This window comes from Misgurnus anguillicaudatus, chromosome 10 (genome assembly GCF_027580225.2).
Source record: "Misgurnus anguillicaudatus chromosome 10, ASM2758022v2, whole genome shotgun sequence".
In the NCBI taxonomy this organism is placed as follows: Eukaryota; Metazoa; Chordata; class Actinopteri; order Cypriniformes; family Cobitidae; genus Misgurnus; species Misgurnus anguillicaudatus.
Genome location: NC_073346.2, coordinates 13,939,461 through 13,967,425, shown reverse-complemented (window position 1 = coordinate 13,967,425; position 27,965 = coordinate 13,939,461). Strand labels below are relative to the sequence as shown.

The following is a 27,965-nucleotide window of genomic DNA, read 5'->3' as shown; positions in this document are numbered from 1 at the left end:
ATTCAGTAGGAAAACACCAATCCATTTAAGGGGCCATTTCACACAGATACCCCACAGATAATTTATTGTAACATGTTAAAATTTACACTTTGTAAGTGTGAACAAAATATGTGCAGTTTTTGGGTGTGTCCTTTAAAATGTAAATGAGCTGATCTCTGCAATAAATGGCAGCGCTGTAATTGGGTAGTGCATATTCAGGGGCGGTATTATCCCCTTCTGACATCACAAGTGGAGCCAAATTTCAATGACCTATTTTTTTCACATGCTTGCAGAGAATGGTTTACCAAAACTAAGTAACTGAGTTGATCTTTTTCACATTTTCTAGGTTAATAGAAGTACTGGGGAACCAATTATAACACTTTAACATGGAAAAGGTCATATTTTCATGATATGTCCTCTTTAAAGTTGGCGAAAAATTGTGCTGGCTTGCAGATTTTATTGTTATATGTAAGGCTAGCACCAGAATTTTGTACCATTTGGAGGTGATTAATAACTTTGGCAGGTAAGTTACAGTAGTTCATTTTGGAGGTTATGAATCCATGAATAATGGTTTCTTCATATTAACATTAAGCGAGAGACGTAAATAAACAATATAACGCTGTTGGAAGAGGCCAAATGTATCTGACCGATATGTGATTCAAAGCATAACTTAAAGAGTCGAATAATCCCAAATTTCGTGCAATTGTTGAGGGCCTTACCTAAACTGTGGTATTATGCAGTATCTTAGTCAATTATAACCACACTCAATTATTACTACAATTATAATTATAGTAGATGCTGTTAATATATAGTATTCTGTAGTATTAACTAAAAACTAGTAAATATACTTTAATATAGTATACTTTTTATATTTACTAGTAAACTGTAAAACATTTCTAGATAATATGTATTTGAATCTTTCTGAACCCTGAATTCACAAGTTCACATTAACATGTAATCAATAATGAGATAAAGCATATTTGGCGTGCTGTCCGAGGGTAGGGCACCGAACTCGAAATTTGAGAGTGAGGCGATGGGGTGGAGGAGGGAATGCCGCAAAACTGTCACGGGACAGAGGTGCGGGACGGCTATATATAGACACCTCTTCACGCTGATTGGTTGGATTACATGACCATGCTCCTCCTGAACTTGGTTAAATAAACTTCAAATAAAGTATACCACAGTATTTTTTCATGTGGGACGAAATTATTACATTATCTTAATTGTCACATGTTAATCCACTTATTATGAACAGTGATGTAATGAATAACCAAAACTTCACTTCAGCGAAGGACATCTAAACTTTTTGGTTCTCTCTTGCTGCAAAAATTATGCAATTTGTGTCTTTACAACTTTTTAATCTAGAATCTACCTGAACAGTCTACATCGTAATATTAATTAATTAAATTAAATGCCAAATAGTGATGATACTTGCGAGTTTATTCAGCAGATAAAATAAAGGCATACAAAATATTTACAAATGATGTTTTTAAAAAGACATCAAAACATTAACACACAACACAATAAAAAAAACATACTGAATGTAAACTATACATGCATTTCTTATAACACGTCAGGTAAAAATGGGTATGCCTGTGTCATGAACTTTCAGCTACATTTGGGACAGTTTTAAATGTAAACTATTACATCGGGTTATAATTGACAATATAAGAGTGTGATCTTACGATCTTTGGGCAACTGAGCAATGTTAAAGTAATTTACACTGGATTCCCTGTATAATCTTCATCTTGTTGGCCACAAGGGGGAGACAGCATACGATAAGCATAAAATTGAAAATTGACTGGCATGTTATAGTGCTTTGTTTTATATATAGTTCAGATTGTACCAACATGTCCATCGAAGTGCATATCCCAAGTAAATATATTCCAAAGGCATTTTTTCTTTCCATGAATACAGAGATCATACGCAGAGTCACTGATATGCAGAATGAGTGATGTGATGCTTAAGGGTCCCATTTCATCCCAATAAAACAACGTGAAGAGCAATGACATTTATATTTCGGTGAGAGTGACCCGGAAACACTCAGCGTGGTTTTCGATGGCCAGGATAAACGTGTCCTCGTTGCAATAGTGCGCAATTATGTTGTCATCCATGTTGACTAGGATCCTAGTAATAGTGAATAAAAGAGAAACAGAGAGAGGAAACCTCCATTAGTATGCATGGTGAAACATTGAATGCCTTCCCCTGTGCCCAATCAGTAGGCAAAATTATATACATACAATCGTAGCCAGCCTACATCTATGTTATCAAATGTATAAAATAAACAAAACAATCCATTTTGAGAACTTACCCTTTTCGGCTTTTCTTGTAGATTTTAGTCATCTTTTCCACAGGAACCGAATATTTACCCGATATCTTGATAACAAAAAACAATTGGTGTTACCTACTGCATCAGACCGACCGTACATTTAAACGGTGGTTTAATGAGAAGCTATTTGACAAGCATCTCTGATTATCAGCTTATTTATTTCACGGTGTACTTACTGCCTCAAGCAAACTCTTCAGTGTTGGAGACTTAAGCATTAGTGCATCGAAAACCTCATCAGCCTCCCTCCTCACATACAGCAGGACTGCAAATGCATAACGCATCACAAAAAAGCATTAATACACAAGAATAGGACGGATTCTGTGTCCATTAGTAATATTCAATATGAATAAACACAACAGCTATGATTAAACCATTATAAAGCACAGCAAGGCCTTTTCACTGAGCTGTTATTTGTATGCTCCTTATTATTTCAGTTGAATTGTCAACAGACAATTCTGTCATCATTTACTCACCCGCATGTTGTTGTAAACCTGTATGAGTTTGTTTATTATGATATAAGAAATGCAAATGGAAGTCAATGCGTACCGTCAAATGTGTGCTTATCATAATTTATCAATTTTTTGTGTTTAACAGAATAAAAAAACTCATACAGGTTTAAAACAGCATGAGGGTGAGTAAATGATGACAGAATTTTCATTTTTGGGTGAACTAAATTTTTTTATTAAAGAAACATCCGTGTCTTTAATATTTTAATATGCAGTGATTTTTATCAAGGCATTAAAGCTCTTGAGTCTGATTGGACCTTAAATAAAATGTCCATGCATGAGATGCATACCTCTCTTTTCATCTCTGGCAAATTTGGCAGGTGGAGAACAATTATCATCCTCTGAAGATCTATACGACCTTTTCATTCCCACCCTAACAAGAAACAAGCCGAAAAATAAGGGTTGCGTTTTAATAAAAAATGTGGTGCCAACATCATAAGCAATACACTAGATTGAAACAACATTGATTTGTTGATTAATGAAATACTATATTTAATCTACGAGTTTATTCAGCCAGCTCCTCGTTTCCTGTCTGCCATTGTTGGACGGACTGATTGGTCCAGGTGTGTCTGATTATTGTTGTTGTGACTGCTGAGGTCGGGCACACCTGGATTGATCAGTTTGTCCAATGATGGCAGACAGGTAACAAGGAGCTGGCTGGGGTTCGGGAAGTGGTGCAGCTGGGCATAAAGTTTATTAAACTTACGGCAGACACGCTGACCCGTCACCCTCCATTTCTTCAACACCAAAACTGAACACCTGCACACGGAGAGAGCATGAAAACATTTCAAAAGGCTTAAAATCACACAGATGCTGTACTAAGACTCTTCCTGCTTGATGTTGGCCATAGGTTGTGCATACCAGGTGCATCTGCGGTATGTGCACAAACATCAGTGACCTCAAAATGGCATTGCTTTTTATAAGGAAGTTTATATGGTGACATTCCTGTTTTGCATGTCTGTGACAACCCCCGATGCAGCAACTTACTACAGACAATGCAGTTCATTTGAAGTAAACTATCCCTTTAAAGGTGAGGTGTAAAGGTATTTCTCTGACTTATTAACACAGTTTAAGATTGGATTCCTCATGCTATATATAGGCAAAAAAGCAGTTGGACAGAGTATTTCGATACCGAATGCACTTCGCCAGGGAATGTTTTTTTTCAAACATAAAAGATTCATACGTAACAATCTTGCTTTATTTCTTTTATGGGCAATTTTAGTGCAGAAAGTACAGTGGAAGTCCTTATATGGGCATTTTAACTGGAATAGCGCACACACACACCAACCAAGAGATGACACGCAATCAATGTCACCGAAGAAGTGTGTTGATAAGATTGTGGTGGTCCCAACTGGGTCATGAGTCACAGGCGGTAAGTAAAACTGCATCAAATGTCTGTGTTTTGTTGGCAATCTGGCTCGTGACTTGCTCCGCCCCGCGGTACGCCCCCAGGAGCTCGGGTTTATTCGGAAAGAACCGGTACAGCTGATCTTTCTTTTATAAATCTGATCAAACTAAATGGATTTATAAAGTATTTAATACAACTCTATAGGTACTCAAGATTAACATGAGATAAGCAGAAACTGGGTGTATTCTGTGAGCTTTAACACATTACATTGACACCTCTGATCTTAACTATTACTAAGGTGCCACTCCTAATCTGAGCATTACACATCAATGCCAAAACTGATCCAACTCTGCATGTCTTCTCACCTGACCGGATCTCTGGAGGTTGTTCAAATGAACATCAGGGATGAAGAGGACCGGCTGAGACTCCAGGTCCGACATGGTTTTGAAAAACGTAATATCTGACTTCTTCTGAGGTAACGCTGTGAAACTTCCTCTCTTACCTAAAAGAAAGATCAACGAAGACTCAAACTCACCAAAGTGATTCACAGCGAATAACACATTTTCATTGGATGCTTGTGCCAAAACATGTCATCATGATTGTACAACTTGTAATGCAATAAGAAGATGATTTATAGCCTGAGTGACTTCATATATTTTCTTCACGAACAATTTATCACACAAGCATAATAGCACCTGCACATTCAAATTTGTATGGTTGGCTGGCAAAGCACTCACCATCATGACCACCAACAGTTTGACCTTTGACCTTCTTACGGAGCTGCTTTTTCTCCTCATCACGTATTTTTCGCTCAGCCCCCTTGTCAAATGGTAAAACAGAGGCCATGTTAACATGTGTGAACACCTTTTTGGATTCAGAACAAAAATGGATCAGAACAGTAACCATAAACAGTGAGAGGTATCAAATCCATCCACACAAGAAATTGCTTATTATAAAAGGTGCTTTAAAAAAAAACAGATTAAATAATGCAGATGTCACTCTATAACCCACATACACATAAACAGTGCACATACCTTGTCACAGAAGACTTTGATTTGGGCGCAGGCTCTATGGATGGGTCTGTTACTTCGGTTATTATAACTGTAGGTGTCGATCTGGATCATAAGCGGAAGACCTTTGACCCCCTTCTGCGAGGAGAAATCTGTGCTCAGACAGTTTGCCGTAATGAAAACCTGTAAAAAGGAAACACACATAAATCTGCTTGTCAAAACGTGCATTTCCTAACCCTAACCCTGAAAGGTCAAGTATGGTCAGACAGTCATTTATTATCATCTCCTGACAGGACAGCCAGGAGCCATTTTTCCTTTAAGCTGCTCTAATACCTGTATACGAATGATTTTACATAGCTGCAGGTCATCCTATACATACAACATGGATGCACAACTATGAAAAGATCAACGAAACATACAATACCTGTTGCATTGATTTATTTTAGTCTTTTTGAACACGGAAAAAATAAAGAAAAAACTGGACAGTACGTTTTTTCAAAGCAAATAGCAGGATTATTGCTTGCTGGCATGACATCCTATCATTTTTCTAATAAAGCAGAGTTTTTTTTTAGTTAAAAAACTTCCTCTTACCCAATTTGTTATGCAGACTATAAACCATTAGTAGTGTATAAAAGCTTTAAAAACATTTTTCTTACACTGCAAAAAAATTATTTTCAAGAAAAAAATATCTTAGTACTTCTGTCCCGTTTTCAGTAAAAATATAAAAAAAATCTTAAATTAAGATGCTTTTTCTTGATGAGCAAAACGACCCAAGAAAATAAGTCTAGTTTTTAGACCACAAATATCAAATTTAAGTGATTTTGTGCAGAAAACAAGCAAAAAAATCTGCCAATGGGGTAAGCAAAAACATGTTGAACATTTTTCTTAAACACTAAATTCAAGAAAAATTAAAGAAAAATTAGCTTACCCCATTGGCATATTTTTTGCTTATTTTATGCACAAAATCACTTAAATTTGATATTTTTTGTCTAAAAAATTCTTATTTTCTTGGGTCGTTTTGCTCATCGAGAAAAAGCATCTTAATTTAAGAATTTTTAGTTATTTGTACTGAAAACAAGACAAAAATACTACGAATTTTTTTCTTGAAAATCATTTTTTGCAGTGTAGTCGATAGCTTGACTTTGGCATTTCAGAAGATCTTATCCAAAGTGAATTATAGTGCAAAATTATTCAATCTATAGTTTTTTTTATCAATATGGGTTTTCCCTGTGGATCAAACCCATGATCTTTGCGTTCCTAATGTAATGCTCTAAAAGTCGACTTACATAAACATATAAAACTATAATTGCGACCCTGGACCACAAAACTATAAGGGCCAATTTTTTAAATTAAATAAGCTTTCCAATGACGTATGATTTGTTAGCAGTGGCGGATGCTCTTCCGAGGGGCGCAAATTCAAAATATGTGTGTTCGAAGTGTCATGTGTGTTGCTGGTGTTTTCAAAATATGTTTGTTGCGTCATGTGAACCATGTGCATCACATGTCTTGTCAAAATAAGTGCCCGCTGCACACGCGCCAAAACCGTTCATGATAAAAGAGACGCTCACATTCACAAAATACACGCAAGACACTCCCTTAACACTAAACTTTGATTACGCATGAGATTATGTGAGGAACTGGCAAATGCGACCGTCTCTGTATCATAAACCCTTTAGATGCATCTGCAGCAGGCACTCATCTTGACAAGACACGTGATGCACATAGGATAACGTGCAGAACACATATTTTGAAATTATGAACCACACATGACGGGTTACATACATGTTGTGACGAACTTCACATCGTGCGCCCTCGAGAAAAGAGATATTTGAAAATCTGAGGGTGCAAAAAATCTAACTATTGAGAAAAACACCTTTAAAGTCCAAATGAAGTCCTTAGCAACACATTATTAATGATAAATAATTTTTTTATATATTTACAGAAAAAAATATACAAAATATCTTCATGGAAGATGAACTTCCTAATGATTTTTGGCATTAAAAATAATCAATAATTGACCCATACAATGTATTGTTGGCTATTGCGACAAATATACCTGTGCAACTTATGACTGGTTTTGTGGTCCAGAGTCACAATTATATTATGCCACACTTAATTTCTTAAACTCACATTTTAAAGCGCCCATGCAGCTTCTATGCCTACAAAAAGTTACACGCATTAATTTTGACATTTGAGTAGTCAATCTACTGAACCAAACCACATAACCTCTATTTCAGTATCCACTCGTGTGTGGTTTATTCAAATAGTAAGCAAAACTGAATTGATTTGAAATATTCCCAACTGAAACCTGTCTCATGCCAAAATATCAAGAGACACTGGAAAATCGACTGTTGAAAGATGAAAGGTGGCAAATCTTTCAGCCCGAGGTGAAAATAGTTTCCCACTGACGGTCTCCCCTGCCTTCATGTCTGTGCCTGTAGCTGTTGTTTCATACAGCAGCTTGTTGTGTTAAATGTTATGAGAACCGCTTGCTTTCTCAGGATCACATGATCATTTTTGACAGAATTCAGTTAGCAACGACATGCTCATTCAAAACAAAACTTTCTAGCGTGGGTTCGTCCGTATGCGCATGCATGTGGGCGCGTCTGCGCAAATGTCTATTCAAACAAAAAGCAATCGACGCTGAAATATTGCAATGTCCTACCGTACCATCAATCACATGTGAAATCCAGGCTAAAGTCTTAAAATGTAAAGATGAGATTAGGAGCATTAAAGTTTGATTTTTTACATAGTTTTCGATCTTTGACATCATCGTACTTGATATATTCAAGGTCATATTGGTATTTTCATTATGTAGGACGATTAAGTAGAAAACAAACAAATATCAAAACAAAAAAGAGACTTCTACACCTCAAAAAGATTGGGCAAAGCATGTGTCATTAATAAATATCCAAACTAGTACTAATTGAATTGATCAGGCTAAATGCAAATATTATACAGTCACCATAAAGCAACCAGTTGATGCGTTTTCTTCTTGCTATAAAACAACACATCAGACGACTTCAAAAGCTTAAACTCTTTGAGGGCATCAATTTGAAAGACAAATATTGACCGTAAAGAATGGGTGGATCTCCTCCCTTAAGTGCGCACTTAAAGAAAGTCTGTTAAGCACTAAACCCAAGATGCAAAATCCTCTTGACAGTGAATAGGATGCTGCAGGGAAGAATAATAATCCTCCGTCTGACCCGCACACCACATCCACGGCTGTCACTGGTTAGTGTGCAAAAAAACAACAACTCAAAAAGTCTTACCTTTGCCTCCTCATTGACATCCCAGGTGAAAGAAACAGCATTGTAAGCGATTTCTTCAATGTTCCCGATGGTGTTGAAGCTCTCTTTATAGTCGGCTAGATGGGAGGGGGGGAAATAATATCAGTATAATTATTTTCTGATCATAATCTCCCAAAAGAGAAATAGTAAAGAATGTAAGGGCAATGTGGGAAATAGTCTTCAATCAGAGTAATAAATATGTATATTATATGCAAAGAATGCTCTTCAGGTTATATTAAGAGACATTTAAACAAACAGCGAGATGTGTTTACACCTCAAATTCCCAGGCATTTATGTCTATGACATGGTACCTGCCTGCTGTGTAAATACAACACCACTTAAATGTATGGCAGATGTTATTCAAGCCTTCGTTTACAAAAGAGCAAGACCCTTTCCCAAGCCCGCATGCTCCCCCCAACGGTTAACGCTTCTATTCAAATCCTGATCTTCAGCCTCAGGCGCTACGAAAAATCCCTGGATACTGTTATTCAAATCAGGATAACATCGGGATCAGCAGATTATGTTTCTATGCTCCAAAATCATGCCCAGACCATTCCAGTCTGCCAGCTGCCATGGAGAAGACCATCACAGTGGTCCCCAGGTGTCAAAACGCCCCTGTCTTTAACCTGACCCCCATTGTTCCTGACAGGGAGTTATGATGGAGTCATTTGCCCTGAGCGTTGTGCTAAAGTTGCAGACCCCTTTCCTGGGACAAACCTCGAATAAAGCAAATGAGGTATCCAGAAAGATATTGGAGTGAAACATAATAATAGCACACCAAAACTATGAAAAATAATAACTCTATTTTATCTATTTTGGATATTCGTCCGATCATGATATCCATGAGCAGTTTGGTTTTGGGTGAAGCATCTCACCTATGTCAAGGACTCTTTGCTTGGCCGTGTGCTGGCGGTTATGCCAATAGTTCCAGTGCTTCAACTGTTCATCTCGACACTTATCCTGTCCAAACACCACCATCACTACGCTCTGAGCCAAAGAAAGAGAGAGAGAGAGAGTTACGATGATGTGCTTGATACTGATCCTTAATATCAAACACGCAAGAGAAAGCGCTGAGTGGTTGTCACGGCAACAGCAGTACTCACCCGCACTTTACTGATGGGATGACGGAGGCCCTTATTCGCCCCGGTCTCGCTGAGAGTGATGCCATAAAACTGGCCCTTGTTCAGATAGATCATCGGCCCCTCGCCGGCCTTCTCACGGACCGAGCGACTGGCTTCGATTGTGTACTGGAACATCTCTCTGAAGGAGGAAGAAACACGGTTGTGCAAATAAATATCAAAATAGAAAGAAACGGACTTTGTCATGAGTGCAGCATAGTAAGTTTCAACAGCGTGCATTTCTTGTACAAAACTGATTTTGTTTAATGTTATACCACGGGTGTGTTGAATTCTGTATTCTGATTGGTTCAGAAATGTTCCATGGGTATGCATTATTTTTTGATAACCGATAAACACTTTTCAAATGTCTTAAAATAGGCACCAGAGCAATGTTTGTGGTAACCGCGGTACAAGCGGAATAATTTGAAAATAATGCACACCCGCGGTGTAACGGCACGACGTGTGCATTATTTTCTTATAATTCAATGGCCCACTGTCAATAATTTCTTACTTATGCTTCATATTTGGATGAATATGAATTGTATGGTTGTTATGTTTTAACATTGAATGACCTTACTGTAGGTGAAAATCAAATATTAGAAGAATTCATTCAATTAAATTAAGTACTTTTCATTTTGAATGTGTAAATGCATTTTTATTAAGTCACGCAATATATTCTCTGCAGTAATGCCTCAGGTTTCATTTAAATTCATTTGAATAATTTTTTAATGTTTTCCAGGTCGCTGCTATTCACAGATCCTATAATTGTGGCAGGTAGGTCTACAATTCTGTTCAAAATGATTGGGATTTGATACCCTTTAAATATTGCTGGGTTATTTTTAACCCAGCGTTGGGGTCAAAAACCCAGTATAGGTTAAACAACAAATTGTCTATTTTTCACCCAACGCTGGGACGGTTTCTCGGACAGGGCTTACACTAGTCCCAGACTAAATTGCATGTTTGAGCTGCTTTAATTTCAAAACACCTTGCACTAACATATCTTAACATATATCAGGGTCATTGTTTTGTCTCAAGATGCACACCAGTATTGTTTTTTGAAAGGTTTGTTTGTAAAAACCAACTAAATGGCCTAATAAAAGGCCCAGTCCGGGAAACCGCCGCATAGACTCAGTTTAGCTGTGTCTGCTACATCCTTCTGAAGTTCCATTTGTTGGCCGCATAAGTCATTGGGCTTCTCTTATTTTAAGAAAAACACCTATTCCTTGGAAGACATAATCACTGTTAAAGTTAAATTTTTACTTTGAAGACCGGAAAAATTGACCTTGATGACGTATGCAGCCGACAAATTTGACCTCTGGAGGTTGCAGCCATCAAAATGAGACGCAGCTTCAGTTTGACATGCGTTCAAAACTGGAGATATGTAGTTTATGTGGTGTACTTACAAGCCTGAATGCTCCTGGCTGTAATCTTGGGCCCCTAGTGTGGTGGGCACCCTATATTTCTAAAAAAAAAAAAAAAACAGTTTTAGATATAGAAGTGTAAAACAAACTAAACTCCATAACATCTTCACACTATACATTAACCCATAGCTACAACTTCCAGAAAATGCTTAATTTTTGTCATACAGCTCACCATAGTCTCCTCAGGATAGGAGTCCTCAAAGGTGCTATCTGGTGTACTGCACTGGTCATCCTTCATGTAGCCATCATGGCTGACACTCGCCGCCTCCTGCAAAGTCTGGTGGTAGGACATGCGTTGATATTGAAGCCCATGCTGTTGGTGATGGCCGGTGAATGCCTGAGCATAAACCTCAGCTTTGACTGTGGCCACAACACCTCCCTCGACCGCTGAACCGAACAGGTCTTGTTTACTTTCTGCACCGTGAGAGTCAGTGTTTAGAGACAGGTTGACCGGAAGCGATTTCAGGATTTGTGTACGACAGTCTGGGGCCTCAAGGTCATCCTGACCAATCCTCTTAAATTAAAGATATTTCTATTCAAGTTCAAGCTAAAAAAATAAGTTTTAAATAATGAGAATGTACTGTATGTTGAACTGACCTCTTATCGTGATCTTCTGGAAGTTTGGGAACTGGTAGGAGCCTTTTCTCTTTAGGCACCTAAGAGATGGGTTAAATGAACTTAAAGATGTAAGCCCTATAACAGCCACTAGGCAATAATTATGATGCATTTCTATTCCTAACCTTATAGTAGTCATAGAGGAGTCCCAGGGCAGCAACACTGTCCTCATCTCCATTGATGCTCATCATGGCTTTAGTGGCAGCGGTTAGTGGGTTCTCCAGGTAAGACTTCCAGGCCTCATCTTCACTGGTGAAGGCACGGCGTGATGGAATAGACATCTCATTAGGGACCACCACCACCAGGCGCTTACTGTTAAAGGTGACAAAAGATATGGCTGTTTAAAAATTGGGCTAAATAATGAGGAACCCACAGGTTTAATGTGTGTATAAGTTTGATTACAATCTTTGACCTCACCTTACTCAGTTAATATTAAATATATCAAGGTTATATTTTTACAGGATGTTCTTTATATAGGGTGATTTTGTGTACTGTAAACAACAGTAAAAATTACGACTGGGTCACATTCAGTAAAAGCATACAGTATAATGTAAATAACAGGAGTTATCTACAAGAAAACCTTAAGAAATTATTAATTCAAACTAATTTAGTTAAAAAACATAAATTGCTTCTAAATTAGGTAGAAATGTCTACACATGTATAACAATAATTAGTAAAAACGCATCAGACAATTTGAAGTACAGGCAAAAAAATACCACAATGTAAACAACATCTCTCGGCCCAATAATAGCACCTCTCTTTATACCTCGGGGTTCATAAAGTTTTACAAAGAGTTGCAGCATACACCTGAAATTCCCAGCACTATCCTTTTACATTTTCCACACAATTGCTTTAGCTCTCGGACAATGGCCTATATCCTGCTGGATATGGATACTACAGTGAGGAAGGACTGCATGGGAGGGGCTGTACAAGGATGTTGGCTAATATAAGCCACCTGCCCAAACCCACCGTTATATTCACTTATATATACACAGCAAACAAACACACACGCGCGCGCACGAACACACACACACGCGCGCGCACAGGTGATCTATCAGTCATTCTCTCAAATTGCAATATATATTCAGTTCACATAGAAATAGATAACCATGGTTTTATTATAGTAAAAGTGCAGTAACTATTTTGGATGACTGATAGGTAATGCATTACCTGTGTTTACTGTAGTGATTTTATGGTTTTACTACCAATACCAACTATGGTTAAACTATGGTTACTGTAATAAAATCATGGTTTTAAGAGGTGTATTAAAAAAATTAAACAAATTTTTTCCTTTATAATTGTTTATGTTATAATGTAGCAAAATAACTGAGAAATGTATAATATAATAATAATCGTTTATGGCATTTGTTATATTTTGTTTACTACAAATAGCCTATAATGGTTAAACTATATGGTTACTATGGTAAGACAACTGTACATTTGTGCTAACTACGGTTCTTACTAAAAAAATACAATAATTAAACTATAGGTACTGTGGTAAAACCATAGTCAATTCATGCTGAAACATTTACTCACAATAATCAATATTTTTACCGATAAATTGAAAATATGACGTCAGATTATAAAACGTATAAGTTTGATACCTCAGTGCAGTGTTATTAAGTTACACATTAATTTTTTTCCTCAAAACAGCGTTAATGTTTTCATTCTCACTTATTCTCCTCCTGAGCCATGTGCAGCACTGGCCTGTCGCAGCCCAACTGGACTTTCAGGTCGGTGTGGTTGTGAGGAGCAGTTGGAGGAAAACTCGGACTACAGGTCAAACAACTTCTGGCATCCGACTCTCATTACCGCATCCTCCGCCAAAACTTCAAGATGAAGCGGAAAACTCTGCTCGGTCTGCAAAGTCGGCACGGCGACTGTTATTGTAAGCAGGTAAAGGTGAGCTCTCATTACCTGAAGGAGGGGACGAGGCAGCCAATCGCAGCGCGGTCGTTTGGATACGAACGTGCTGATTGGTTGCAGAGCAAATGGTGGGCGTGAACGCTACAGGCATGCTTGCTGTTATTAGGCGTGTTCGGCTTGATGCGGCGCTGCGCAGACAAATCGACGTGTGACATCAGAGGCGGAGCGGTCTGCGCAGCCGAACACACCTATTAAAATAATTAAAAAGAAAAACACATAGGCAGTGAATCGTGGACGTTTACTGATTGTGCAACGAGGTGTGACTTTTTGTTGATCAGATTATTTGACAAGTTTACTACATTTAAACAGCAATGAAAGCCAATATTAAATACGTGCCCTCACTAATGAATTGTGCTCCTAGGAAACACAGATACAGATATAAATGTACAGCTTTAATATACTATAAAGATATTTTTTTTAGGTTTGTTACACACACTAGCAGCTGGCAGAAAGGTTTAATCTATCTACTGTGTCCTGTTCATGACCAGGAGAATAACCAACCACGACTTCTCAATTGTTTCCATTGAATTTTAAAGATTATGCTTTACTTGTTTGGGAAAGAGATGTTTGTTCACTTTTAGCCGCCTGTCTATGCTTATCCAAATACAGCTATTGTTAACCAGGAGACTACTATTTGTTTGTGAGAGCTGCAAATAAAAGCCTCTGTTAGACTAACAGGTGTGGCACCATTTTAAAAGCTTCAGATGTGCTCTTCTTTTTGCTTGGATCTGGCATTTGGATGGTCTCAGATCAACTTTTATGCTTTTTATGAGCAGACTTGTGTAACATCACCTAAATACACTGCTTTTAACTTATATTGTCACGATCTGTCATGCTAATGTGTGCATGTCACAACAAGCCTATCGAGCGGTCAGGTGAAATCATACTATAATGACCTGCAGTTATCAGTCATGGGAACAGAAACTCACACCTGAGTGATAAAAAATAACATTTCATCATTTGCTCCAGTAACATATAACTCATTCAGATCAGTGGGTTCGCAAGCTGAGCAGCAAACTTGAGTTTCTTTAGGGTATACATAAAAAATGAGACGCAGGATCAAATACTACAGGTTATCAATCTGAAATGATTTAGATTGTAACAAATTTCGGTTGTGAAATGCTGGTTTTGTTTTCTTATGAAGAATAATATCTGCATCCTTATCGCACTTCATGGGACATTTCACAAGAGGCGTGTCACACATTAAAAAAACGTCCTCAAAAGACAAATTACCCGTTTAGACCTGGAGAAGAGCTTCAGCTTTTACCTGTCTGACAGGTAACGATTCTGCTTTGTTATCAAAATGTGATAGTAATTTATACACACACACACACACACACACACACACACACTGAATCGACACATTTTACCTGTTGTACAAGTCACTTAAGACATCTGTAGAAAGTTGCCCTTTGATAATTTCACATGGTTTATTTCTGTTAATTATTAGGTAGCCTACTTCTTTCTCATGCACCACCTTTGTTGAGACGTTTACTGGTATTGAATGCTCACCGTTCCTTTCATATATAATCCATTGCTTTTAATTTGATGGGAACATTTCAGGCAACTAATTGTGCTGACTCACATGATTCACATGATGTCATCTTTATCCCGAGCATGAGAACAAGACCAGCCCCAGTCTACTGAAACCTATAAAACGAGAAGAGCGACAGCAAGCACCCTCTATATGTTTTAAAGGTGTGCCAGCCAGCATGGCATTCTCTGTACTTTCACAATAGTTTTGGTACACACTTGAGAAATGCTGCTTTTGTGGTGGGTCGAGGTGGAAATTTCATTCCCCCCCTCAACTTATCATCTAATCTTTCACAGCCACAATGACAGGGAATATAGAGTTGCCCCAGTGTACCCCTGAGAGTGTTAGACATGTGTAAGATTTCCTCTCTGAAGCCCCTGGGCTGGGCTGGACCTCCAAAACAAAACACTGTTTGGGAGTCCTAAATGTGTGTGCAGGTAGTCGCTGGATATTAAACTCACATTTTAAATCATTTTAAAAAATGTTTGCTCCTTTGCAGTGATTTTTTTTAACAAAGATTTTTTTTAGACTTCGTCTTTTGTCTAAAACACTTGGTTTGGTCTCACTTTTTTTTTTTACAATAAACATTGTAATGTTATGTTTATGTTAAGCTTTAGGAGTTTCTCACAACCTGTTTGTTAAAGCAAGCCTTTTTCTACAAATTACTATGAATATGCTGTCATCTTGTGGCTAAAGTTTGTACTACAATTGGTATTTTACCCAATTTGAATTTTGAAAGCAAGTTTCTGTACGTATCTGCATTTGTCTTAACGTATAAAGGAATACAAATATCAAAATTACGCCATGATTTACTCACTCTCAAGCAATCCGTGATACATGTCCATCATCTTTCAGACAAACACATTTGGAGTTATTTTAGTAAATGTCCTTGCACGCCCAAGCTTTATAATGGGAGAAAACAGTGATCAGGGAACAACTTCTGAATTAAAAAAAAAATTATCCTTCGAAGGGGTTAATAAACTTAAGGTCTCTTGCGGGTAATAGATGCGAAAATATTTGAAAAATATTGAGATTTTAAACTTGATATAATAACTAAATTTGGTATCGACCACTGTGGTATCGACGCCATTTTGACTGCGATTCACGAGAGTCACTGCGCAACGTTCCCATGACAACAAACGCTCACTACGCTAAAACGCTTGTGTGAATTGCGTCAAATATTGTGTAGTTTCCGGAGTTATTAGTGTTTATAAAGTTTGAAATATGGTTATTTTCATTATACAATCACATTGATTATCTGCAGAAGACCTTTATTAACCGATTGGAGCCGTTTGGATTATCTCGGTGAAGGATGAATTAACTTCTTTTAAGGGTTTAAAGTAAGGTGACCAGATATTTTTAAATGATTTCCTAGTTCAATGGTCAAAATATCATTAAAATCTCATTTGTTGTTGTTATGAATAAAAAATGGGGACAAAACATTTTCTGCAAAAACGACTTTCTTACTTAGTATCTTGTTTTCAGTAGGGGCCTACAAATATCTAAAAATTCTTAAATCAAGATGCATTTTCTTCATAAGCAAAATCCCCTAAGACAAAAAATATTAAACTGAAGTGAATTTGTGCTTAAAAAAAAAAAGGGCTAAGATTTTTGCTTGTTTTAGCCACGAATTTGATATTTTTGGTCTAAAAACAAGACTTATTTTCTTAGGTCGAAATGAATCCTGTTTTAAGAATTTTTTAATATTTGTACTGAAAACACGAAAAAAAAGAAAGTCATTTTTTAGTGTTTCTAATTCAATTAATTGAACAATTTCTGTAGACCTATTTTTTCTTTTTTTTATTCAGTGCACAAATATGACATACCTCATCAAAACTTACTTCTAAGGTTCTACCTCAGCTGATTTCATAGCACTGTAAACGTGAAGAACAGAAGGAATAATGCAAAATGTAAACATATTTAGCCTACACAAAACTAATGCTCAGTACCATGCTGTGTTCAGTTCTCTACATTGGTTTATTACTTTAATTTAACATGAGTAGTTCCCTTAACCCCCGATAACTTTGACTCTTTTCATATCTTATGATAACTTGATTTATGATAACTTGATGACGCTTTCTTATGTGTGTCGTATTAAATTCTTCTTCGCTAAATCAGTGGCGCGCAACCAAGAAATCCGTGTAGCTCGCGGCCCCCTCTGCAGGTGGAAATAATCATTACATGATTGCTCTGGTTTGGTACTACAAAGACTACATGCTGATGATCAGGTTTTTCAGTGTATTTGCTGGTTGTTTTGGACGTGCTGTAAAATGGGGACAGTACACCAAAAAACGAGTCCGTCCCTGGAAAACGAGGACGTCTGTTCACCTTAGTTTAAAGTCAAAAGTTGTTTCCTGATCCCCGTTTTCTTCCATTATAAGCTTGGAAAAGAATTTACTTAAATAACTCCAAATGTGTTCGTCTGAAAGATGATGCACATGTTTCTTGGAATGCTTGAGGATGAGTACATCATGGGGTAATCTTGATATTTGGCTGGAGTAACACTTTAATCTTAGTTAATAATTTTATCAAACTTGGATTAATAAATTAAATACTGCACAGTAACACACACTTTCTGTTCTCTTCAGATTTAATTTCTGCTTATAACCAAAACAAATGTCTATGCCTCAAATCTACAGTCACAAAATACAGATTACCATACAAAATCTACAAAATGCAACAATTACAAACAAATAACAATTGTACAGTATAAATTTATACAATACTGCTTCCATATTTTTGGCACCTGACCACATGATATATATTTGTGATACAGAAATGTTGTGTCAGAGGTTTAAAACGAAACAAAAAACATAAAATATGCATTTTTAACAAAAAATGCAGGTTTGATCTGCCTTTTCAATTTTTACAAAACCAGCAGTTAATGAATAAAAACCCAACAACAAACATTCAAATATGTTTAGTTAACCATATAGCAGAATTGAATGCACTGTGGTGAGGCGTTGATGTTTACAGAGACATAGAGGAGCTCTGTGACTTCAGCTTGCTCAATAAAATCATGACAGAAGGTGATACAATATGATAATAGTACTTTGAAACAACATATTGTTAATGTTCAGGGCAGTGTTATAAATGAATGGACAACACATGAGCTATTAAAAAAAGGAATGAGTCCGATGATGCTCTTCTTTAAGTCAGAAGCATTATTTTTTTAAAGGTAGAAGGATCAAAATAAACCACTACTGCTTTGTTATTTTATAAATTAGGTGAATGGGAAAGCCATAGGGTTAAACTCTCAGCAGATGTTCATTTCAGATGTAAGCAAGCTTAATTAAAAAGAAAAACTAAAAGCCTAACAGCATTACTTCAGTGTGTATAAGGCAATTCAGTAACTTGATGATGCTCATGTGTACAACCCAGAGTTAAAGACTGGCTATATAGCAGAAAACTCTCATACAAGCTTTAAATCAAAGCTTTAGTTCTTCGACAACAAAAAGTAATTAGCCCACTTTCTGCAATAATGCAAACAATGCATCACAACATCTATAACCAGGGTTGTAACTGATCTCAACCACACACGACATGCATACCAATTACACAAATACTCTCCTGTACACAAATGCAGATAAAATAGGTGTTACATGCTTTTCACTAAAAACATCGATTAAAACTGATCGCTGCGGTCAAAGTTGGAGTACAGTTTTGCATGCGCGTCTGACATTTTAGATTTATATACAAGCCTAACCGTTACAAGAGTACAAACATTAGAAAACTTGGAAAAGAAACAGAACTTGTTTAAGTCTTTCAAACAGTAGACTTTGTTAAACTAAAACTACTCGACATAAAACCGGATGTGCGTTTACAGCACTTGTTAATAAGGCTCTTTGGACCGCAAGTAAAATGTTGGGAACCATTTGTGCACAATAAGAACGATTTGAATGCCTGATTTATTGGTCCCATGGGATAACAATAATAATAATACTGTGATCTGCCAATAACAAAGTTGGCCAAGACTAGGACGTCAATAAACTATTAAAACATCATCTAGATCAATCTAAAAATTGGAATGAGTCTGCAGTGACTGTATTAAGTACCCAAATATACAAATTACTAAGGCTGAGGTGTCAATAGACAAACAGACCATTTTTCTTTTTTACAGGATTCAAAAAGAAAAAAAAGGAAAGGAGAAATCACTCCTTTACTGAAGCATCAGTTATTCCTTCCTGACTCTTAAACTGGCCCGTCTACAAGCTTTTAAAAATAAAAACACTTTTTTTTAAATCATAAATGATTACTGACCGTGTACTTAACATGACACAAAGTCTGTTTTCTAATCAGGAAGTGATCTAAGCTCAGATAGATGCTTTAGTTACCATAATTCACTCCATCACAGGGTTCCTGTTGACCTGGTGTATCTCCCTAAAGGGATAACACAGCCAATAACTCTCTCTTTCTCTCTCTGTGTGTGTGTGTGTGTGTGTGTGTACATCTGGCCAAGCTCAGTCTGATGGGACCCAGATGCCCTACTCTGGAAAAACTGACCCTCCATCATTTCCCTGCGAGTGGGAGGAGTGACTATATTAAAAGTAAATTAAAACCCATAAATAAATAAAAGGTCGACACGTGTCACGGATCTCAGAACTGTCCTGCACTGCTGGGGTCACACTGTAGCAGACGCACGATGGATGGGTCGCTTTTTGCCCCTTTGATGAACTCCTCAAGAGACAGTTTCCCTGCGATAAAACAAAAGAACATTATATTAGTTACAATATGACATCTATATGTAAATTATGAAAATATTTATAAGACTCGGAGAAATAAACATGTACTGCAATGAACAATATCAGTCAGCAGGTGGCACTGCAGTCTCTTTAGTCGCCTGGCAGTCCAGAGGCCAAGACGCTTTAAAAAGGACATTTGATATTTAATACACCTGCAGACCGTTAACCTAGTGATGATAGTCTACGAGGATAGTGTTGCTATCAATGCCCCAGCATTATATTAAGTCCTGTAATGTTTAATTTGTGTACCTTTATGCAGACAATTGACAAGCATACATACAGTGTGACTGTGATCATAAGGGAACAGAAAAAGCAACAGATGACTGTGGTATCACTCATTCTGTTATCTATACACTGTCCATCTGTTAAGTTTTTAATCATCACGCCCCTCCCTCCTGTTGCTGACAGTCGTTCATGAACCCATGCTTCACTAAGATCTGAGACCTGTTTCATTCAGTTGAGCATCACCAATATAAATATGAACCTTAAGTTGAATTTCGCATAATCATTTTGACCCACACCATTGTCAAAGTAGTGCACTAATTAAAAAAGTTTCCCATCCCGGTTTGTGTCCATCTGTCTGAAGATCTTCTCTGTTCTCTTTTCAGGCGTAGACTCATCGTCTGGCATCTTCATCACAGACGATACCATCTTATAAATCGCCTGGAGAGATAGATCATATGATAGGCTAAATCAAAACAGAGAAACTTACAAAACCTTTCAATAACTTGCCCTTAAGCAGACAGCACAATGAATAAAGGGCATTATCGTGAGGTGTTAACCCTTAGTGTCTCAGATGCCTACCGTTTAACTATAACAGTGTGAATAGCAAATTAAGACCCAGTGCTAAAGTCCCAGCACATACATGGCATACTGAAAACATCCACACAAAACCTGTGACACATGCATAAAAAAGACCCAAAAACAGGCAGAAAGGCAACTGGCATAACAACTAATCGCAGAATAAGAGTTTTTGTTTACATCATATATGTGTGTATTGTGTATAATAACTAGCTGTATATATACATACACAAACATGCATGTGTTTATTTAAGAAATATTAACATGTGTATATACATTTTATATTTATATATAATTTATATTATATATAAACCGTGTTGGGGGTAACGCATTACAAGTAATGCGCATTATGTAATAAGATTACTTTTCTGAAGTAACGAGTAAAGTAATGCATTACTTTTTAAATGTACACATTAATATTTGAGTTACTTTTTAAAAAAGTAATGCAAGTTACTTTTCAGTTTCATTAATTTAATTTAAAAATAAAATATTTTGTATTGAATTAAACTGAACATGTTAACATACGCTCTGTGCGCCCGAGCAGGAAAAGTCAGAAACGGAGATGGCAGGCCAGAGCTTGTCATTTTTGCGATCATAAAAACCCCCTGCAAGGCCTGAAAGATATCAAGCCTCAGCCAAGTAAGAAAAAGTAACACAAAAAGTAACCTAAAAGTAATGTAATGTAAGCATTACTTTCCATGAAAAGTAACGCAGTAATGCAATTAGTTACTTTTTTGGGGAGTAACTTAATATTGTAATGCATTACTTTTAAAAGTAACTTTCCTCAACACTGCATATAAATATATGATACTTAAAATATACACTTTTTCTTTTTTTTTCATATACATGGATGTGTGTTTTTTTATATTTACATAATTGTAATACACAATACACACATATATGATGTAAACAAAAAGTTTTATTATGCAAACGATTAGTTGCGATTAAATATGCAGCCCTAAAGCCTACTGCATTATATAAATATAGTCTTCGTAATCAAAGCAAATCCACCAAAGCAGAAATATTTTGATAATTAAGGGGGCGTGTACATCAAAGCGTTTAAACACCTCTAAAACGTCAGAGGGACGCCGACTGTAAGCGCTTTTCAGCGGAGCGCATTGGTTGCTATGATGCTTCTGCTTTGTTTATCAGTCATTGAATGATGCACCGGTTGGTTGTTGTGATATTTGCCCCGCCCCCCTCCACTGTGATTGGACGGCAAAGTGAAAAGTGACATTGACGAGCTAAGCATTTCATCCAAACTTAAAAAAAAATTCAACTCTTGGCACAGAGACATTTTATGGCTCAGGAGCCACTGTTAGAAAATGTAGGGTCATGTAACTCTGTAATTTACTTGTGCCTGCCCTCAGCATGGACAAAACTTGACAGCTACTGATGTTTTTGAAATGCGCTGTGCTTCCCATTGGAAACAATTGAAAACAACGCCGGTGTTAACGCCTTGGTGTGCAAGCTACCTTAGTCGTCGATTTTATGTCTACGCAACTAGACAAATGTAAATGCATCCTTCATAACAAATGAAGCTGCCTATACTGCAAGTACATCCGACTTCACTTTTATGGTAAACTAGCTTGACCGGGATTAAAGTAACTAGCTTGACCAGCATTAAAGTGCATTTAAATTGCATTTATTTGGCAACCAATTTCCTTTTTTATGCTCCAAAAGACGTGCAAGAATCTGTATCACTGATTGGAGCGTAGTGACACACCTCAAAGTGTGTATGTCTTGATATAACAGCTAAAAGAAAACACTACAATTACCTTAACAAGAAAATTACAGTGAGTTACATGACCCTGAATTTTCTAACAGTGGCTCCTGAGCCGTATAATGTCACTGTGATTATGAAACACAGTTTAATATAAAATTTAGTGTTCATGAATGTATTGTAGTGTTACTGGCTACCATAGACAGAGTTAAAATCGTCATAACGTCTCACACGCATGTAATGAAACAAATCTGTGCTGGAAAGTGCGCTTTTATGTGTAGCATTATTTAATGTAGACACGATATAGATGGGCTCCATTAGTGACCACAGACATTGCCATCTTTAATGCACTACTTGGGGCTGTACATCACTGAAAGATGAAAACACATTCAGTAAATCGATTAGATTTACCTAAAAGAGGTTACATCATCGTAAAACAGTACCATAAAAGCCTAATGGCTGTTTCCATGATGGCCGTAATGAGTTTCTTTTGTGTTGGATGTAATGATTATGGTAAATAAAGTCATCATTTGCTATCTCATATCATCTTTTACTGACAGTATGTGACAATATGGATACAAAAGCAATATTTATCAGTTATCTATGTATGCCATTGAAGAAATTTAAAATGATTTACCGACTCCATAAAGAAAAGTGAATTGTAAATATTGAGTATATAACTATTAATTAATTTGTGAATAGTCACTTGTTGCTAAAATTATTCTTAAACTGAGGCAAGAAAGGTGTAATGTGAAAGCAGGCCAACTGCACAGACAGCAAATATAAATAACCATGTAAAAAACTACAATTGATGAAAGCCTGTTTATCAGACACAGAAATAAGCCTTAGGCTCCCTCTTTATAGCGGGGAGCTTCCTCAAAGTCTAACACCTCGGCTATTCTTGCAGCTAAAACACAACATTGAACAAGTGAGAAACAGCAAGTGAGAAAAAACAACATATGTAACGTGAACATTGGGTGGCGGGACTGCGTTCTCTATTGTTTCTTTGCTTTAAGTTATGCTGGTTGCTAAGATTAGACTGTATCTGTAAGACATTGATAAGGATTATAAGAGTACTGACCACATCGCTGGTCATAAGGTTTAGGAAGTGGCCTGACATACCTGCACAATCTCAAGCATCTCCGACTTGCTGATGTAACCGTTACCATCCAAATCATACATGCTGAACGCCCACTTGAGCTTTTGTTCCAGCTTTCCTCGTGACGTGACGCTCAGCGCAATGATGAACTCCCGAAAGTCTATCGTGCCGTCGCCGTTCGCATCGAAAGTGCGAAACACGTGCTCTGCGAACTTAGAGGCGTCTCCGTAGGGGAAGAAGTTTCCGTAGATTTTCTTAAACTCCTCCATGGATAGGTTGCCGCTGGGACAGTCCCTAAGAAAGCCCTTGTACCATTCCTGGATCTCGTGCTCTGTGAAGTCCGTGCTTTCCAGCAGGTCCTGCATCACCTCAGGGCGGAGCTTACTGTTCTGCTTCCCCATGGTTTAGTTTCACAAGACAGCACTGGTAAAACAAAAACAAGAGAAATATTGAGTATGGACGGATCTACGGTGGAAACTCAATCTTTAACAATGAGTGCTGTTGTGAAGGAGCAAAGTGCCTCAGAATAGGAATAAACATGCTAGATATGCGAAAACCAAACCAACCAAAAACAATCTTACAAAGCAATTATATTTATCGATAAATACAGTACATTCAGCAAATGTCATTCACACTCCCCATCTGCAGACCCACCATTCAGCTTTAGCGGATACGTGATGCGTTTTTATGCAGGAAGTAACTCTTGGAGCTTATTTACACATGGTATTAAGATATGCTTTGGTCGATCAGATCACAAGTGGACAAGAGAGACGAATTCCCATTCTCACCTTAATCCGTCTCTTTTGTCCAATTTCGACTGCTGTTCTGTCCCGCTGGTCTATGGGGGGTTGTTAAAACACAATCGAGAAAAATTATGGGTTTAAATTAACAAGGACTAATATTATGTCAGAAATCCATTGCTTGCATTGTTAGTAAACATGCTGCATGTTTGTGCATGTATATGTAAGTGCTTTCTCTTATATTTCAGAGAAATTGATGAAATAAGCTTATGCAACTTTCAAACACAAGATGTAGAGAAGTTAGTTTTAGTTTTATCAATGAAAGCCTAAAGATCACGCTAAAGACTGTGGGTTCGAGCTAGAAGTCAGGGCAGAAGTAAAAACATTGTGCTTTGGACATCACACATTAGATCAACTGATCAAGAGCGGAGGGTCTTTTGTCGACATTTGACCACGAGCAATCCGCAATCCGGTCGAGTGCATTTTCGACTACCTCTGAATTTGGTCAAAAGTGGACGAGGTCGAAACGTTTCACACACCTGCATTTAGCATTGTGCACTTGTGATCACAGCGGCCGGTTGCATAAACATAGCCGTGAAGTTAAGACTGCGTCTTAAGTATGATTCTGACTAACTAGCAATTAGTTAGGGCTAATCAGTCTTATTATTTGGATTTAAATTAGACCAATCTACCTTTCTATGTAACATACTTAAAACAGTTATGATCAGTCTTGAAGAAAAAAAATCATGACTAACTTTTAAAGCTAGTCTTAAAGTTTTATGCAACCGGCCACTGATTGACCGAAGCGCATCTTAATACCAGGTGTAAACACAGCCTTTTGTCGGTCTAACCAGACAACACACAATAAACAATGCACAATTTAGTGCAATGCCAAATGCATCATGTGTTTACTAGTTTTGAGGTGACAGTTAGGGCAGAAATAAGATACAGCGCACCTTGTTTGATAAGAATGTTTGGTTCTTCAACTGCTTTTCTGAATTACTCCCATAAGTACACTACATGCAGTCCTAACTGCTTGGTTTCATGTGACAACTAAAAAATGCTTTCATAAAACCAAAACACACAAAACAGACAAAAAAGAGCTTAATGATGCAGCAATTTCAGAATAGAAAAAGTGACATGCAACATACAGTAAACAGGATTATAAAATGTGATCAAACATCAGATCCTTTTGATCGTTGAAGAAATGAATCAACACTTAAACTTGATTTTTTATAAAGATTATAAGTGTGGTCATTCAAGGCATTTTTTTAAAATCCATTATAGTCTAGTTTGCTTCATATGATTTTTATGACCATCCCAAAAGCAGAAAAACTCTCTGTGGGAATGAGTCACTTGAATTACAGTACAGAGAATCTACTGAAAGTGTGAGGAGGAAGCACCTCGATGCTGTCACAGACAGTTCACACACACTGAATGAAAGACTTGTGTAGAATATGGTCTGTGAATTGCACATTTAGACTATGAACTACAGTATGAGAAATCCAGCCATTCAAATATCTGCTTTGTGTTGTGCCTATAAAACCTAATGCCTAACCTTATGGGAAATTTTAGTAACACATGACCTGTTGTGGATAATGCTTTTTTTGTATTTTAGAGTAGTTTTAACAATAGAGAGATTAAATTTTGTTTTTAATAATGACACATAGTATTAAAGAAATTATGCTTTTTACAGTGTTTACAAACGGCTGGTCGTACCGATGCCACCTGAGATTTTTTTAAGTCGCACCATTGAGAAATTAGGTTGCATGTGCGACAAAATTGGTTGCACTCTAGAGCTCATTTTTGTGAAACTCATGAAGTTCACATCATATTAAACATTTAACACACACGTAAAGACAGAGAGAACTGAAATCAGAGAAAGACAATTAATGTGTTTTTTTTAATCACATCTAACACCAGACAAGACCCAGATTCACTACTGAACCACTGCATATCTGTCCAAGATCTTGGCCATTCGATCTAATGATAGAGGCTCTTTGTGCTTAAAAGAAATATTCCACTTTCTTAAAAACAATTCAGATAATTTATTCACCCCTCCATGTCATCCAAGATGTTTATGTCTTTCTTTCTTTAGTCGAAAAGAAATTACTTTTGAGGAAAACATTCCAGGACTTTTTTCCATAGTTGACATTAATTCAACAGTCTAAAGATTCAATGCATTTTAAAATTGCAGTTTTAAAGGGCTCTAAATGATCCCAACCCATAACTGAACAATCGTCATTTTTGCAAGAAAAGCACATTTAAACCACAACTTCTCATCTTGCACTAGCTGTGTGACGAGCCAGCGCTACTTTACGTTTTGCGTAATCATAAATCATCATCGAAATGTCACAAGTTACATATGTGAAACGCACATTTGCGGACCATTTTAATCAATAAATGGACACTAAGTCATTAATCAGTATTATTTCACATACAACAACGTCGAAACAGTCCTCTTTTTCCACACTTGTAAACACTGGAGCGGTAGTTTTGCATACATCATGCATGACCTTTCGACGTGATTACGTAATACGCAAGGTTACACTGGTGCATCACAAAGCTAATGCAAGACGAGTATTGTGGTTAAAAAGTACATTTGCTAAATAAAGCCCTCATGCATCCTGTTGGGATCGTTTAGAGTCATTTGAAGCTGCAATGAAACTGCAATTTTAAACTGCATTGAAAATGTAAACTGTTGAGGTCCAATAAAGTCTATTAAATTAAGCAAAATCTTTGAATGTTTTCGTCAAAAAACTTCATTTCTTCTCGACTGAACAAAAAAAGACAAACATCTTGGATGACATGGGGGTGAGTAAATTATCTGGATTTTTTTTATGAAAGTGGAATAATCCTTTAACATGAGAACAACTCAAGAGCTTTGGGTTTGGACTCTACCAGCGGATTGTGGATGAAGATTGACGTTTTTCTGAAAATACATTTTTATAGTCATTTAATATATTAACAATATCTTAACTGCAAATTGACATGATGACAGCAGATGGTGAAGTTTTAAAGTTACATTGCATTAGCTGTTAGCTACATGTAAGTACTTCTTGTATTGGCTACCACGTGTTGAGAAATGGTTTTAAGCTAAAAGGTGTCATGGCTGACAGGGATGTAAGTATCCAGCATTAACCCTCCTGATTAAATTGAACCTCAATTAAAACGCAGAGGACAGAATGAGACTTAATTACAATGCAGTCAGCAATGCTGTCCTCGTATACAATAATGAATCATTGTGACCTCTCGCCATGTTGCTATGGAAACAGACAATCCATGCAGTGGAAAGAAAACAATAAAATCAATGAGACTACAGATGTTTGCATCTCTAGATGGCACACTGGTGCACTAAACAAGATTACCCTATCCAAACTGGATTGCAGCCATGCAAAGAGATGTCAGTAATGTACATAGATAGTGTTGCAAAGGTAATTCATTACAGTTCTACAAACTGAGGCTGCTAAATCAGTTTCACTGGGTTTGCAAAAGATAAGCGTGTTAAGATTTAAGAAGGTTGATTAGACAAGAGCAGGCAAGAATATCAAGCAGAGAAGTGAAAAACATCCTGTTAACATCCTTGAAGCAGTGTACCACTGCCATACCCATTCATATCGGCAACTTGAAAGCAAAACATAAAAAATAAGGCCCTTAATTTCTGTGGTAATTTGCTAATGGTGTAGAAATGAATCTGATTAAGCTCCTGCAGAACAACACGTATCAGGCTGATCTTTGATGTCCACACACTGCTGCTCTCAGCCTCGTATCACACAGCCTATAC

General features: G+C 37.1%; 2 protein-coding genes across 5 annotated transcripts in view; both read right to left on the bottom strand.

Moving 5' to 3' along the window:
- Positions 1-1,398: 1,398 nt before the first annotated feature.
- On the bottom strand, positions 1,399-16,952 carry grhl2a (grainyhead-like transcription factor 2a). 2 transcript variants are annotated; one of them, XM_073871914.1, is made up of 16 exons: positions 16,903-16,952; positions 11,742-11,928; positions 11,599-11,657; positions 11,174-11,513; positions 10,984-11,042; positions 9,566-9,722; positions 9,338-9,449; positions 8,445-8,539; positions 5,197-5,355; positions 4,900-4,981; positions 4,528-4,664; positions 3,521-3,573; positions 3,105-3,187; positions 2,485-2,570; positions 2,291-2,355; positions 1,399-2,106 (listed from the first exon to the last, which is right to left on the bottom strand). In XM_073871914.1, the coding sequence occupies exons 1-16, from the start codon at positions 16,905-16,907 to the stop codon at positions 1,992-1,994; spliced, it is 1,794 nt and encodes a 597-aa protein (XP_073728015.1). In that variant the 5' UTR covers positions 16,908-16,952; the 3' UTR covers positions 1,399-1,991. The 2 variants fall into 2 exon arrangements, with proteins under 2 accessions (XP_073728015.1, XP_055067694.2); XM_055211719.2 differs by lacking the exon at positions 16,903-16,952 and adding an exon at positions 13,294-13,533.
- A 696-nt stretch (positions 16,953-17,648) lies between these two features.
- Positions 17,649-27,965, bottom strand: part of ncalda (neurocalcin delta a) — a 53,461-nt gene continuing 43,144 nt past the window's right edge. For all 3 annotated transcript variants that reach the window (XM_073871913.1, XM_073871911.1, XM_073871912.1), the window contains 3 exons: positions 23,465-23,864; positions 20,377-20,481; positions 17,649-19,771 (listed from right to left, as the gene is read on the bottom strand). In XM_073871913.1, the coding sequence (XP_073728014.1) occupies positions 19,673-19,771; positions 20,377-20,481; positions 23,465-23,842 (582 nt within the window). In that variant the 5' untranslated portion in view covers positions 23,843-23,864 and the 3' untranslated portion in view covers positions 17,649-19,672. The remainder of the gene's footprint in view (positions 19,772-20,376; positions 20,482-23,464; positions 23,865-27,965) is intronic.

What these genes read in the sequence shown, in the direction of transcription:
- grhl2a (XM_055211719.2), bottom strand. An exon ending in ATGTCAATGAGGAGGCAAAG is followed by an intron (nt 5,356 to 8,444) that starts GTAAGACTTTTT and finishes TCCTTTTTACAG; the next exon opens with GTTTTCATTACGGCAAACTG. An exon ending in TCAAAGTCTTCTGTGACAAG is followed by an intron (nt 4,982 to 5,196) that starts GTATGTGCACTG and finishes CCATTTGACAAG; the next exon opens with GGGGCTGAGCGAAAAATACG.